Raw genomic sequence first — 13,427 nt, forward strand, 5'->3', positions numbered from 1 at the left:
CTAGAAACTCTGTGTCCTCTCACAGTTTTTTCCACTGTTTGGGCTACAGGTGAGGCGCTGATCGCCATCTTGACATCAAATGCCAGGCAGGCGGCCACTGGCGTCGCTCGGTAACCACGGAGACACCCGTGCCCCTCCCGCCGTGCATCCCGTAGAGGCCGTAAACTACGATTCCCATCAGCTGATTGTCTCTACTCGAAGGCGAGATGTCCGGCCGGGGCCCGCCGGCTGCCGCGACCCTGCCGCAGTGAACCGCGGGAGTTGCAGTTCGCAGGGAGGCCGGCACTTGGCTGCGGGAAGCTCCAGGACTACAAGTCCAGCGAGCCCGCGGACTCACGCAGGCGCACGGAACAGCCGGCGCTCCCCGCCCTCCTGCGGGTGCCAGAGAGGTAAGAGAGGGCGGGGGAAGGAAGAGGAGGCGGGATCCGGGCGCTGCGTTGGCTGCGGTCTGGCACCAAGGGGGCGGCCCCGGCGGAGTGCAGACCCAGTGGCCCTCGGAGATTATGGACCCGGCCGAGGCGGTGCTGCAGGAAAAAGCGCTCAAGTTTATGGTGAGGGGAAGGTGCAGGCTGGGGAACGGTGGAGGCTGTGGCGTTGGCGGCGGCGCTAAGGCTCGGGCCTGGGCCGCCCGTCCGCCGGAGGAGGGGGCACAGGGACTCTGGGCCGAGGCCGGCTGCGGGGGTTGCTGAAGGGACGGGACGGGAGCTCCAGGGAGGAGGGAGGGGGTGCGGAGAAGACCCGGGGGTGGGGGCAGCAGCTCCGCCATCTTGTGGATGGGAGACCCAGTGACAGCGGGAGCTTAATCAGGGAGGGGGCTCTGGGCGGCGCGCGGGGCCCTGGAGGGAAAGGGGCGTGGGGACAGTTACTGAGGAGCGGAGGAAGCCCGGAGGAGAGACGCGGTGAGGCCGCTGGCAGGGCCTTCCCAGGTCAGGGTTACGGGTAAGGCCGGGGAGAAGAGGTGCATTCAGGAGTGAGGAAGGGAGCACGGGATAGTGAGAGGAAAGATGTTAGAGGGGAGGGGGACCGGCAGGGCTGGATGCAGATGGATCTAAGGGTGGAGGAAAGCCAGGGCTGGTGGGAGACTTGTAGTTTTGTAGAATGAGGGGATGGAGATAGCCTTTGCCTTCAGGGTAAATTCCCAGCTTGGCCAAACTAATGTTGACTAACTCTGTAAAGAAAGAGGCCTTACTTGGGAAGGTATGGACTGGGGATGGGGACCTAGGGTTATGGTGACAGCCTCTGGGAAAGGAAGAGGGTGTTGACTATGAGCCAGAATTACAAATGTCAGAAAAGGGGATACATACTCCACTTTGAAAGGAGAGGCCAGATATTGTAGTAAGGACGAGGTTGAACTGGTCAGGAAAACCTGGTACATGAGATTGGGGACAGAATTAATATCTAATAGGGTACAACAAAACAAAAGTTAGTGCTAATTTGTAGAGAGAGAGGAAGGGAGAGGGAGAGAGAGAGAGAAAAACAGTCCTGAAACCTGGGCATGTGCCCCTACTGGGAATCGAACTGGCAACCTTTTGGCTCACGGGATGATGCCCAATCAACCGAGCCACACCGGTCAGGGCAGTGCTAAGTTGTAGAGATAGTGAAATGTAGGGGCCAGGTACTGTATCACTTTCTGGGAAAGGAAAAGCCATGGAGATTAGAATCACAAGAGCCATAAGAAGTGATGAGATCAGTGGAGAAATTCAGGAGATAAAAGGGGGAATGTAGGTAATGGGAGATGTCAGGATTGGTGGTTACTTACCAGTTTTAGGTTGAAGCACTGTATGGGCTTGGATTGAATTTTGTGGGTGTGTTTAAATCCTTTGGAACTTTGTTAACTCTGTATCATGCTTGTCTTCTGTTTCTGTTTGGCAATTTGGTATAGTCTGATACTTGATGCTTTTAATCTGATGCTTCTTGTATATCCTAGGTGTAAAACCAGACTTTGTGGTTACAGCTAAAGAGTGATGGGTTGCATAGACTTCCATCTTAACAGGTGGCCTTAGGGACACTGACATTATTTGCAGTCCAGTCTTGCTTTTCAGAGGTAATTGTAACCTGTCACTCCAAATTTTATTTCTTTGTTATTTCTTGTTTTGTGTCTGCCTGAAATACCAAAACAAATCTAAATAAACACAGACACTAATCTAATTGAATTTAGGCTTTAAATGGCCCTATTTACAAGAACACATTTTCAGAGTCTGGTCAAATTTACTAAAACTTTATTCATTTTGTATTAGTGCTTTTAAAAACACTTAACTAAAGTTTGAGTGTATCATTAACAAAATTCCATTTTGAAGAAGATTCTTGAATTTCTTCCCAATGTTGAAATTCTGAAATACTAAGACAAGACTTTGAAAATTTTTTGGACTTTAGAAGTAAGAGGAAGGCCCTTTATATCTACAGTGAGCTTCTAGATTTAAAAGAAGTGGCAGCTGCTTATTTTTGTTTTCCTACTTAGAAGTTGACTTAATCCTAATCTTGACACTTGTGTCAGATTTATGGAATAGTGTGATTTACAGATCATAAAGAGACATTATGAGATCATCTTCTTTACTCCCCATCAGACCTCAGCCTGGGAATATTTTCAACTACTTGATCTCTGCTTTGTACCAGTGAGTTACGTTTTGATAATGGTCTCCTGATTGAGTTAAAGTGAACCTGGAGATGGCCATGTAGTAGTTTGCACAGCTTTTAGAGCATCACACATTATTAGATGTTGAGTCAGTTACTATAGGGAGAAGCCAGTTTTTTCTTTAATTTTAGTTACTTTCATTTTTGACTTTGCCTGCAATTGTGGCTATTTGCAAAAGGCCAACTGGGAGGGGGTCACCAAGAATGGCACTTTAATAACTGAAGCAAAGAATGGAGAGTTAGAGACTTGGTATTTTTTTTTCAACTCAGTCACAGTCTTATTATGAATGTGAGTAAGTCACAACTTCCCTGTGGTTCCACTTACCCTGCTATAACATGCCTGTTTACTCAGAGTCAATTTTTTAAAAATTTACTTTTATTGTTGAGAGAATTACAGATGTCTCCCATTTCCCCCCCTTTGCTCTATTCCACCTGACTCCAGCCCCACCCCAGGCTTTGCCTCTCTGTTGTCTGTGTCCAGGGCTATGCATATATGCATATAAGTTCTTTGGTTAATCTCTTCCCACTCTCCCTCTCCCCTACTCAAGAGTCAATTTTGAGATAGGAAGATATTTCATATTTGTGTTTGCACCAAATAACTAGTACACAGTATACATGGAAAGGCTATCTTTTAAATCAAATTGAAAGTTTTGTGTAGTATTTGTCTTTGTTTTGGCCTTACCCTTTCCTCAATTGTAAATTATGAATGACAATTATTATATGGATGTCCTGATTTCCATAGTTTAAGAAAATGTAATTCGTTTAAAATGCCAACATGAAATGGATATTCTCTTTTAGGAAATTTGCTCATTACCACGTTAATGTAGTGCTTCAGTTAGGAATTCTACAATAAAGTCTTATTAACGAGACTGCTAATCCAGAATTGATCATAATTCACACATGGTCTAGACTTAAAGTTTACCCTTGGATATTTGTGGAGAATAGTTTAACTTCTAGAAACCAATTATATTAAAGCGGTAGTTTAAATAACATCTGTATGCTAATATATCTCATTCAGCGTTAGCAGGTCCTCAAGGATCTTTCCTAATACTTCCTTGGTCAACAAAATTATAATTTCTCAGAAAAGATAAATGGGAACTGGAAGAGGACCTCAGAAGAGAAATGGAAATGATTGAGGGAATGTAGGCACCATTTTATTATTTTATTTTATTTTATTTTATTTTATTTTATTTTATTTTATTTTATTTATTTATTTATTTTATTATTTTATTATTTTATTATTTTTATTTTATCGATTTGAGAGAAACATTGATTTATTCCAATTATTTATGCATTCATTAGTTGCTTCTTGTATGTGCCCTGACTAGAGATCAAACCCATAACCTTGGCGTATGGGAATGGCACTCTAACCAACTGAGCTACCTGGCCAAGGTCAGCACCATTTTATAAGGTATATATATATATATATATGTGGGCTTAAGGATATATTTTAAGTTGAGGGATGAATTTTAAGTTTATTTAAGGAAATGGATAGGACAAGCTAGTTCCAGAATCTTAGAACTGGAGAAACATTTGAAACTTGGATGACATAATTTTAGGACATAGAAAAGAATTTTTAGGCCTGGCTGGTGTGGCCAAGTGGTTGAGCATTGACCCAGGAACCAAGAGGTCACGGTTCGATTCCTGGTTAGGGCACATGCCTGGGTTTTGGGCTCAGACCCGAGAAGGGGGCTTGCAGGAGGCAACCGATAGATGTTGTTTCTCATCGATGTTTTTATTTCTCTATCCCTCTCCCTTCCTCTCTCCCTAAAAATCAATAAAAACATATTTTTTAAAAAGGGAATTTTTAATATAATTGATAAGGAAACAGTATAAAAGGTAACTTGCTGTGTAACAAACCACTCCAAAATTTAGTAGCTTTAAAAAACCAAGTTATTATTTTTCTCAAATCTATGGTCCAGTGATGGGTTTTCTGCTTCACTGATGTTGTCTGGGGTGCCAGCATGGCTGACATGTTCAAAATGGCAACCCTAACATGACTGGCCGCTGGCTGAGAGGTCAGCTGGCTCTGAAGGCTTTTAGGCCTCCTCTCTCCACATGGCCTTTGAATTTTCTTAAAGCATGGTACATGGGTTCTAAGAAGGAGCATTCTTGGACACAGGAGATAGAAGCCAATGGAGCCAGTTCTCTTAAGTCGTAGCTGTGAAAGTCCAAGAATGCCACTATTGGTCAGAGTGAGGGGAAATAATCTCTACATATATAGACATGAAAAGTGACATACATAAACAGAAATTGCTGGTGGGGGTGGGCAGAGACATCCTTTTTTTTTTTTTTTTTAAATATATCTTTACTGATTTCAGAGAACGGAAGGGAGAGGGAGAGAGAGAGAAATCAATAATGAGAGAGTTGTCATTGACTGGCTGCCTCCTGCACACCCCTGACAGGGGATTGAGCCCACAACCGGGGCATGTGCCCTGACAGGGAATCAAACCTTCATCTCCTGGATCCTAGGTTGATGTTCAACTGCTGAGCCATGCCGGGCAGGGCCAGAGACATCCTCTTGAGACTGGCTACTATAGATGCTATTCTAGTTGGATGTTCAGGCTAAAAATACAAATGGGATTAGCCAGATTTGTGGGTTATAACACTAGGAATGCTTTGGAGGTATCTCTTTTTAGAGGTTAACTTCTTAAGGGACTAATGTGATCCTCCTGCATGAGTTGCCTTAATAATATTATTGTAGAGATAATACTGGGTGAATTAATGATTCATTAACTTTTCTTATTTGCTTGAACAGCATATGTATCTAAAAGCAAGAAATTACATTTAAAAATACTCAGATTTTTCACTCTGATAGGCTTTTTTTTTTCTTTTTCTTTTAATCCACACCTGAGGATATTTTTTCCATAGCTTTTCAGAGAGGGGAAGGGAGAGAGAGAGAAACATTGACGTGAGAGAGAGACATCGATTGGTTGCCTCCTGCACATGCCCCAACCAGGCCTGGGGATCGAGCCTGCAACTGAGGTACGTACCCTTGGCTGGAATCAAACCCGGGACCCTCAGTCCCCAGGCCAGCGCTCTAACCGCTGAGAAAATGGGCTAAGGCTAATGGGCTTTTCTTTAAATTAGTGAGATTGATTACCAGCTATTTGGACGAACATTTGAAACTAGTTCATAGTTTAAGTTTATATATATCCCGTACCTGTTCCCAGTTTAAGTTAGTCTTCAGTTTCTTTTCTGGATACTCTTATATTGTATAGGTATTGGGGTATGAAATTACAAATTAATGATTTTTCTTTGTCCTAATTTTCTTGATTTGTGTTTGGGGTAGATGCACATAATGAATTATTGGAAGTGTTATAGATGTGAGTAAAATTTTCTACTTTAAATGACTGTCAGAAATTTTTTATTGCTAAGTTAGAAAATGAACTTTCAAGAGACCACTTGTTATTCTATATTATTTGTATACTGTTTAAATCCTTACAGGAAGCAGATAAGAATTTTTTTCCTTTCCTAAAGGGAGACAGGAGATTATGTAAAGATTTTTTATCTTTTTCACAGTCACTCTGACCCTCAGCAACTCACCTCATCATCTTTTCCTCTGCTGTGCTCTTATCCACTTACCAACATCTGGTGACAGCCCCCAACCAGTCATTCTGACACCAGCCTATCCTCACGGCCTGCCAAGAACCACCCCAGGTCACAGTCCCACAGGCCCCAGAATAAGGACCCTCACAGCCTGATTACCAGCCTTCTCCTGCCCAGCCCTTGGCTCAACTCAGACCACCCCATGCCCTTCAGTGTTCTCCTACTCAAGGCTTCCTCATCACAGCTTTTACCTTGATTACTTCTCATTGACCCAACCACGTGTCTTGGTGGCAGGGTAGGTGCAGAATTTATTGGCCTTTGTATCCTCAGAAGCCAACATGATTCCCAGCGTGCAGCAGGCACCCAATAAATACTTGCTGAACTTAATAACTCATGCTTCAGAGCAAATTATTACAGTCTAGGGCACCCTATCACCTCATCTTGCAGTAAGCCTTCATTTCATCTTCACTTTTTGGGTTTTAGTTAGCTGTTTAGAATAGAACTAGGAACTCTTGATATATATTGACCCTAACCAAAATATATTTTTAAAGATTCTCTGAAAACCTTCATAGGAAATGTCTGCCGATGGGGAGTCAATACAGTGGATTCAACCAGGACAGGAAGGGGTAGCTAAGCAGGCAGGGCAATAGAAGCCATTTTTCCCTTTCAGAGGTACTTGGACCAAGATCTTGATCATGTATAGATAAAGTTATATATTATGGTAAGTGGCATTACAATAAAGAAAAGAATGAGAATGAAGAAAGAAAATGAGTTTTTGTGCTATTAAAATATTTTAAAAATCCCGTCTACTAGCAATATTTTAATACAGCACAGAGGTGTCTTCTAAATGTGTACAGTAAGAATTCATTGAGGATGAAATAGAAGTATTTACCAAAGTTTAAAAGCCTGGTCGCTATACAGAAAATTTCTTAGTTAATCCCAGCATTCTAAAATTGGCAACGGAGGGGGCAAAATCTCTATGGGAACGGTTCACCAGATCTTATAGTTTTGCTAGTATTCCACAAGATTCACCTTGTACTTGGGGAATCTGAATAATTCCCTCTAGTTTCCCAAAGACTGATTGAGACAGAGCTAGAACATTTTACCAGAGACTCAGAAATAACAGTGGACTAGATATTAAGAGTAATGTTGATTTGTTCTCTGGGTCACTACCATCCTAATTGCTGGATTGTCTTCATAAGTGACCAAGGTGGGATGTAGAGAGCAAGGGAGCAAAAGCCACAGAACTGGGAGAGAATTTCTTTCTGCCTAAGATAAAACTTTAAGCTGGAATTTCCTTCTGAGGTCTTGCTCTTTCCTGAGATTTGGCTCTCCCTTTGGGTATACTTGCCTTCCTATTGCCAGGCTTCTGACCTGACCTGACACTGTGTCAATAACAGGATAATCGTAGTAGAAATGAGTTTTTTGTTGTTGTTTTTTAAAAAAATATATCTTTATTGATTTCAGAGAGATAAGGGAGAAGGAGAGAGAGAGAGAAACATCAATGATGAGCGAATCATTGATCGGCTGCCTCCTGCACTCTCCCTGCTGGGGAGGGAACCTGCAACCTGGACATGTGCCCTGACCGAGAATCGAACTGAGATCTCCTGGATCATAGGTCAATGCTCAACTGCTAAGCCACGCTGGCCAGGCTGTTGTTTTTAAAAATACAGTCAACTATAAATAGCTAACAGGTATTATTTATTTATTTATTTATTTATTTATTTATTTATTTATTTATTTTTAAAATTGATTTTTAGAGAGAGTAAGGAGGAGAGAGAGAGACATTGATGTGAGAGAGAAAGATCAACTGGTTGCCTCCTGTATGCACCCTGACTGGGGATCGAACCTGCAAGTTTTTAGTGTATGGGATGACGCTCCAACTGAGCCACACCAGCCAGGGCTATCATTTATTTCATGTTTACTGTGTGCTGTTCTAAATGCACTGTTCTTTTTTATATATATTATTTAGTTTAATCCTCCCAATAATTCTGTAAGATAGATTCAATACTATTGTTACCCCATTTTTCAGAAGTGAAAACTGATTCCAGAGGGGTTAAGTAGCTCACACTAAGGCACACCCTCCTAGCACGAAGCCTGAGATCAAACCCAGGCAGTCTGACTTAAGACCCTGACTGACACTATAGTATTTCATCCTTGAAGAGAAACAATGGAATGTGATGCCATATTTCTTTGCTAGTCAGATAATGGCTGGAGTGGAAGTTACTATCCAGACTTACGTATAGATTTTCTGGTCATTTGAATTACTGAGGAAATGGAATAAGACTTTACGGTTGTCACAGTATCATTGCATCAGGTATCTATTGCTATGTAATAAAGAACCACAAATTATCATGGCATACAATAATAGATATTTATTTGCATGAATGTATGGATTTGCTGAGTATTGGATGATATAAACTGGATTTAGTTGGCTGTCTCTGGACTTGGCTGCTTACTCAGGACTCAGACTAAAGAGGCAGTGACTTCCCTGACAAAACTCTTCCTACGGCTACAGCAAAGGAACAAGAAAGCAAGCCCAATTGTTCAAGTGCCTTTCAATCATTGGTTGTATGATGCCCTCTGATATTCCATTAACCAAGCAAGCCACATGGTCAAGCCCAAAGTCAAGGGACAGGAAAGTATACTTTGCCCATAGAAGGAATGTCTATTGTACTAGGGACACTGTTTTATCAAGATCAGGGGGCACAAACCTACAGAGCCTTTACATGCTAATTGAGGTAGGCCAAGTTCTTGAGTGTGTCTAGGAGTTGAGAGGAAAATTAGACAGTCACATCTACTGGCAACCCAACCAGATTTGTGGAATCGGACTTTTATCAAGGGCAGGGTATATTTTCGGGGGGAGATAGTGATAAGGGGTCTGTGTGCACATACTCTAGGGAGATCCAGACAGGCAGACAGCACCAGTGAGTACTAAAAACAGGAGACAAGGCCCATGTTTCAAGTTTGTGCTCATAACTGGAACTGGAATACCCAGCAAGGAACTAAAGAATTCATTCAATTCATTCATTCATCTAACCTGTGTTTATTAATGCTCACTGCAGTAGTCCTATACTTTACTATGCATAAGAATTATTGGAGAGCATGTTAAAACCTAGTGCAGACTCACAGCTCCTCTTCTTCCACTTAGTTTGGTAGGCCTCAAGAATCTATATGTTTAACAAGCATCCCATTGTTTCTGATGCATATATTTCTTTGATCATGCTTTGACAAAATGTCTAGTCCTCTGTGTCCTGGCCAGTGTGCCAACAAAGAGGGAGTGGGGGAAATATTGTGACTAGAACCTTGTACATGGGAAACAGCAAAAAGAAGCTGAGTTAACTGGAATCAGAAGTGAAGGCAGGACCACCTCCCTTTAGTTTTATCTTTTTGAGAATGTCATATAAATGGAATCATACAATATGTAATCTTTTGTTACTGACTTTGACTCATTTTGTAATATGTAAGTATTAAATCAACATGTTGTACACCTTAAACTTGCACAATGTCAGTTTTATCTCCGTAATGCTAGAAAAAAGAGTGAAGGCAGAGTGGATAAACCTTATGCCAGAGGCTTGGAATCCCTTCAAATTCCAACTGTTTCGTAATAAGTTGGTTTCTGAAAAGAATTTGCTTCTGGGGGCTAAGTTTTACAGCTAGAGAAATTGGTGAACTGTGAGGGGCAGAAAAATAAGCGAGATATGCCATTTATAAGAGGTATATTTAGTAGAAGAAGAATAGCAACATCCCCAAATGTGGCCACTCTAGGTATTTTATAATTATATCACATTACAACTGGTAGCCCTTCCTGGTCCTATGAAACAGTTGTGGATAGTTCTGACATTTTATTGTTAATATTCTATGACCCTAACATGTGAAAATAAATGACAACAGACTACCTCAATTGTTTTATAGTTCTCTATAGTTCTCTTAAGTAGAAATGTCAAGGAACAAAGGATGAAGTTTGAGGAATCACTGAAGTGTTCCTTAAAGCAACAAGGCATAACTGGATGGTAGGGAAAGTTATGATGAAAGAGTCTCTTCTACAAATACATGACTGGAGTTGTTTTGAGCAAGGGCCTCATGCTGACCTCAGGGTAGAGACATAACTCTAGGCTCTTTCTGACCTCAAGTGAGAGATTCCATCTAAAAAGGTATTTTTATTTCTATCCCTTTGATCATAATCACCATCAGCCACAGCATCTTTAAAATAGAGGAAGATGTAATTTGATACAATTAAAAAAGGCAAATATGAAGGTGCTTTCTAGGCCACAAATGTGGTGAGTTTTGTTCAACAAAACTTTTACCACAAAATAATTCACACAGACTCCTAAGGCTTATTGAATAGGGGCTTCCACCCCTATTTCATTTTACTGTTTAAACATATATTGATTCATGCCTGCCATATGCGAGGTTTTGGTTTTAGTTCTTTTTTTTAAATTAACATCCAGTAAAATTAACTTTTTTTAGTGTATAGGTCTCAGAATTTTAACACATGTACAGGGGTGGGCAAAAGTAGGTTTATAGTTGTTTGTATGGAAAAAGACGTGGGTTATGATTATTACAATAGCTTTATTAACTCAAAAGAATGACACAGTGCACCTGTAAGCCTACTTTTGCCTGGCTGGGTGGCTCAGTTGGTTGAGCATCGCCCCATACACCAAAAAAGTTGCTGGTCTGATCCTCTGTTGGGTGCGTATGGAGGCAGCTGAGGGATGTTTCCCTCCCCCACCTTCCTTTCTCCCCCTCCCTCCCTCTCCCTCCCTCCTTCCCTCTCCCTCCCTCCTTCCCTCTCTTTCCCTCTTCCTTGCTCTCTAAAAAAAAATCAGTGAAAATATCCTTGGATGAGGATTAAAAAACGCACACACAAAAAACATTCTTTTGCCCACCCCTGTTACATATAGATTCATATAACCACCACCTCGGTCAGGATATAGGACAGTCTCATCACCCTCCCCCAAACTCCCTTGTACTCTCCCCCCATCCCTAAATTCTAGGAACTGTGATCTCTTCTCCCTCCCTTTAGTTTTATCCTTCTGAGAATGTCATATAAATGGAATCATACAATGTGTAATCTTTTGCTATTGACTTTGACTCAGCATAATACTTTTAAGATAGCTTTCATCCAAGTTGCATGTATCAGTAGTCCATTTTATTTTACCCCTTAGTTGTATTCTGTTGTATGGATGGTATCACGTATTGCTTATCCATTTGAGTTGTTTCCAGTTTCTGATGATTATAAATAGTACTGCTATAAATATTTGTGTAGCCCGGCCGGGCGTGGCTCAGCGGTTAAGCATCGACCTAGGATCCAGGCGATCAGGGTTCGATTCCCGGTCAGGGCACATGCCCGTGTTGCGGGCTGCAGCCAATCAATGACTCTCTCATCATTGATGTTTCTGTCTCTCTCTCTCCCTCTCTGAAATCAATAAAGATATAAAAAAATATTTGTGTATAGGTTTTGTATGAACATAAATTTTCATTTCTCTAGGGTAAATACCCAGGAGGGGAATTGCTGGGTCATATGGTAAGTTTGTTTAACTTTATAAGAAATTGCCAAACTATTTTTCAGAGTGGCTGTACCATTTTGCATTCCCACAAGCAATGTATGACAGTTATAGTTGCTCTGCATCCTTGCTAGCACTTGAGATTATCAGTATTTTTTATTTTAGTCATCCTAATAGGTATATAGTATTACCTTATTGTAGTTTTAATTTGCATTTCCCTACTGCATGCTTCAGTTCTTGATAACTTTGTCTGTTGGGATCAAATGAAAGATAATCAGAAGAATCAGAAGAATGGTCATCAGAATGATATGCCTTATTAACATTTCTATGAAAGACTGAATATTTTTAAAAGGAGGTTGTGCTAATTAATGTTCATGGTTTTTCAGTGAAGTGTGAGGTATTCTGAAACCTATCTACAAAGTTTCAAGGAAGTCCTGTGACAGTGAGAATGAAAGAGTGACTTAAGAGTATTTTTTTTCTGGTGGCCTTTGATCTTAGGTAGAACATTTGTGGCTTTTAATAAACTGAGAAGAGAGACAAATGGAAAAGAAAAATATCTAGTTATTCTATAATTTTTAAAAATAAGGCACATTAAGTGAGAAACACTTGTGATCAATCATGATCATGCACAGCGTTTACTAATTGCCTATTCCTGGTAGCATAGGTCAGTGGTATGATTTTGAATAACTTGCTTATTCAGGGAAAGAATTTAGATAAGAAAAGGAGGGCATTCCTTTGAATATATGGCATTCAAAGGAATGCCAAACAAATATATGGCATTCCTTTGAATGCCATATATTTGTTTGGCTCCCTTCTACTTCTCTCTTCTTCATAAATTATCCAAGCAGCAGTCTGTATTATGAGAAGCAAACGAAATGATTGCTAAGTAAGTGTTTAGTGTTTATTTTAGCTGGTTATTAGCTTGAATAAATATGGAAGAGTGTGTGTGTGTGTGTGTGTTTACACTTTCAACACATACTTGTTGATCAGTGGTATGTTACTCCCATTTTATGAAACTGAAATGTAATTTTCTTAGTTTTAATGACTGTAGAGGTTTATAGTTATTGAATCTTTGTTTTGGTGATAGGCATGTTAGTACTTTTTTTTTTTCTTTTTTTAAAATATATCTTTATTGATTTCAGAGAGAGGAAGGGAGAGGGAGAGAGAGAGATAGAAATATCAGTGATGAGAGAGCCATTGATTGGCCGCCTCCTGCACGTCCCCGACTGGGGATGGAGCCCGCAACCTGGATATGTGCCCAGACCAGGAATCAAACCTCGATCTCCTGGATCCTGGGTCGATGCTCAACTGCTGAGCCACGCCTGGCCGGGCGTCAGTACTTTTTTTGATACCAAGTTCTCAGTTAGGAAATAGCCTCCCAATTATAACTTGTTTCCCGGGGAATTGAGGCCATTTCCAGTAATATATTGCTGTAGAAGTAGACTGTCAAATGATGACTCAGGATTAGTATTCAGTGTAATTTAGAAAAGGTGACTTAAGTAGAAGAACATTGGTGTATCTGTTTTTCAAATTGCAGTTAATTATAACGACAGCTTATAAGATCTACATTGTTGTCCTTTGGGATTTTGTCAAAATTTACATATTTACATGATATGAGTTAAAAATGGACAGTTTAAAACTTAGTAAAATAAATTTATCAAAAAGAATCCTGCCTTATCAAATCATGCTTCTAAAGGTTTTTCACACCTTCTAGTCATATCCAGGTATGGCGTTTATAAA

The 13,427-nt window shown here is 40.7% G+C and overlaps 1 protein-coding gene across 9 annotated transcripts in view; it reads left to right on the top strand.

Moving 5' to 3' along the window:
- Positions 1 to 380: 380 nt before the first annotated feature.
- Positions 381 to 13,427, top strand: part of BTRC (beta-transducin repeat containing E3 ubiquitin protein ligase) — a 153,104-nt gene continuing 140,057 nt past the window's right edge. For 2 of the 9 annotated variants that reach the window (XM_081158938.1, XM_081158940.1), the window contains exon 1: positions 393 to 551. In XM_081158938.1, coding sequence (XP_081015064.1) covers positions 504 to 551 — 48 coding nt within the window. In that variant the 5' untranslated portion in view covers positions 393 to 503. Of the gene's footprint in view, positions 552 to 908; positions 927 to 11,671; positions 11,708 to 13,427 lie in introns of those variants that run through there. The other 7 variants (XM_081158933.1, XM_081158935.1, XM_081158937.1 and 4 more) reach the window with 6 other exon arrangements.

This window comes from Miniopterus schreibersii (genome assembly GCF_964146895.1).
Source record: "Miniopterus schreibersii genome assembly, chromosome: 14".
NCBI lineage: Eukaryota > Metazoa > Chordata > Mammalia > Chiroptera > Miniopteridae > Miniopterus > Miniopterus schreibersii.